Below are 1,652 nucleotides of genomic sequence, written 5' to 3'. Positions count from 1 at the left end.
GAGAAGAACCGGTCCAGAAGACCTATACAATTTTTTTCTTTTTGATTTTTTACCTGGATTATTGAGATGCATCAGGACATTCTTCTTCATTGTAATTCCAGGCATTATTTGGAACGAAGAGACCCTGATGATTTATCTTGAGAACCCAAAGAAATACATTCCAGGAACCAAGATGATCTTCGCTGGCATCAAGAAGAAGAACGAGCGCGCCGACCTCATCGCGTACCTCAAAGCTTCCACTTCATAACCAACTCATTCTTCTGCACATMTTTTCTCGGTTTTTCGACCAAACCTCAGGAGACCAAGACTAATAATTTTATTTTATTTTTTTAATCAAAACCGCAGGAACCAGATCCGGTGATGTTTGCTGAAGTGCTACAGTTCATCAAACTGTATATTTATTGTTGATATCAATTGTTCTGCTCACCGTTGACTGAACGTCCTCTGGTTTTACTAAGTGTAAAATTATTAGTCGATGTTCTGTGGATTCAGAATGTAAGGGAATGAATGCAGATGTAGCTATTTTTCCTTTTGTTTATTTCATAAATTAATTTCTTCTGATTTAATACCTCAACAATCCTGCCACTTATTTTTCCAATTTATTTGTAAGAGGAATAAAATTTAAAAATAAACAGTGTATATTTCTTAATTTTGCTATTATATGAGAAGATGATCTGAGACTTTCATTGTTTTTATGACACCTTTTAGCAGCAGGTTTAGACTAAAATCATCAATTTTGACATGTTACAACAATGGTAAAACAAATTTTCTTGAGTAGTTTTGGAGTACTTCATGCTCTTGTTTAATTAACTTATTAGCAATATTTCAACAAAACATTCAAATTAAAAAATATTTTATTGATCCCAGAGGGAAATTGGGTAAACATGCATACATTCTGCCACTATTCTGTAGGTCATGCATTAAAAAGTTGAACTGCTGACAAACTAATTTTTTTTCACCCTCATTTGCTGAATAAGCAGTTCAACATTTGCGTCATTGCGCCTCCCTGTGTTCAAATTGTGCAACTGCACCCGTTTCATTTATAATGCACGGGAATTTCTTTTTCTGACATGCTCGCTCTGCCAATAAACGTCGCTGTTACATAACATAATGAAATAGAGCACTGCAGAGCCAGGTTGTGCTACAGTTTTTTTTTTTTTTTTTTTGTGAATGAGGCGCAACACTGACTTATTTTATTATTATTTTTATTCAGGAAAGCATGCATGAAACTCATTCTGCTGGAAATAAACGCACATTTAATATGTGTTTAGTTGCTGTGGAAGAAGTGTGGAGAGATGTTTTTTTTTCTTTGCAGCCAAAAAATGTGCTGAAAAAAAGGGTTATTTTCTCTGTTATCCCTAAGCTCTTAGACTTTCAGTAAAAAATAAAGCAGTGTTTATAATGAAATAAATAAACATGAAATAAGTACAAATAATAGATATATAATGTGACAATATAATTGTGAAATAACAATATGCACATCATTATTTGAATGTCAGTCATCCTGCTTATAAGTATTATGAAATAAGCCGTTTGGAAAAACACCATTATGAAGTAAAATGACTGTGAAAAGATAGATTGGAATAAAAACTGCTAGAAATAAAAATGCTGCAAAACTATATTGGTAAAATAATACTAATAGAATATATATA

General features: G+C 32.5%; 1 protein-coding gene across 2 annotated transcripts in view; it reads left to right on the top strand.

The window, feature by feature from the left end:
• The window catches only part of LOC106512899 (cytochrome c-b), a 2,512-nt gene extending 1,863 nt beyond the window's left edge, over window positions 1-649 (top strand). For both annotated transcript variants that reach the window (XM_014001428.1, XM_014001429.1), the window contains exon 3: window positions 102-649. In XM_014001428.1, coding sequence (XP_013856882.1) covers window positions 102-247 — 146 coding nt within the window. In that variant the 3' untranslated portion in view covers window positions 248-649. The remainder of the gene's footprint in view (window positions 1-101) is intronic.
• The last annotated feature ends 1,003 nt before the right edge of the window (window positions 650-1,652 follow it).

Source organism: Austrofundulus limnaeus, unplaced genomic scaffold (assembly GCF_001266775.1).
Source record: "Austrofundulus limnaeus strain Quisiro unplaced genomic scaffold, Austrofundulus_limnaeus-1.0 Scaffold9, whole genome shotgun sequence".
Taxonomy (NCBI): Eukaryota; Metazoa; Chordata; class Actinopteri; order Cyprinodontiformes; family Rivulidae; genus Austrofundulus; species Austrofundulus limnaeus.
The sequence above is the reverse complement of the archived record's forward strand: the minus strand, read 5'-3'. Positions and strand labels throughout refer to the sequence as shown.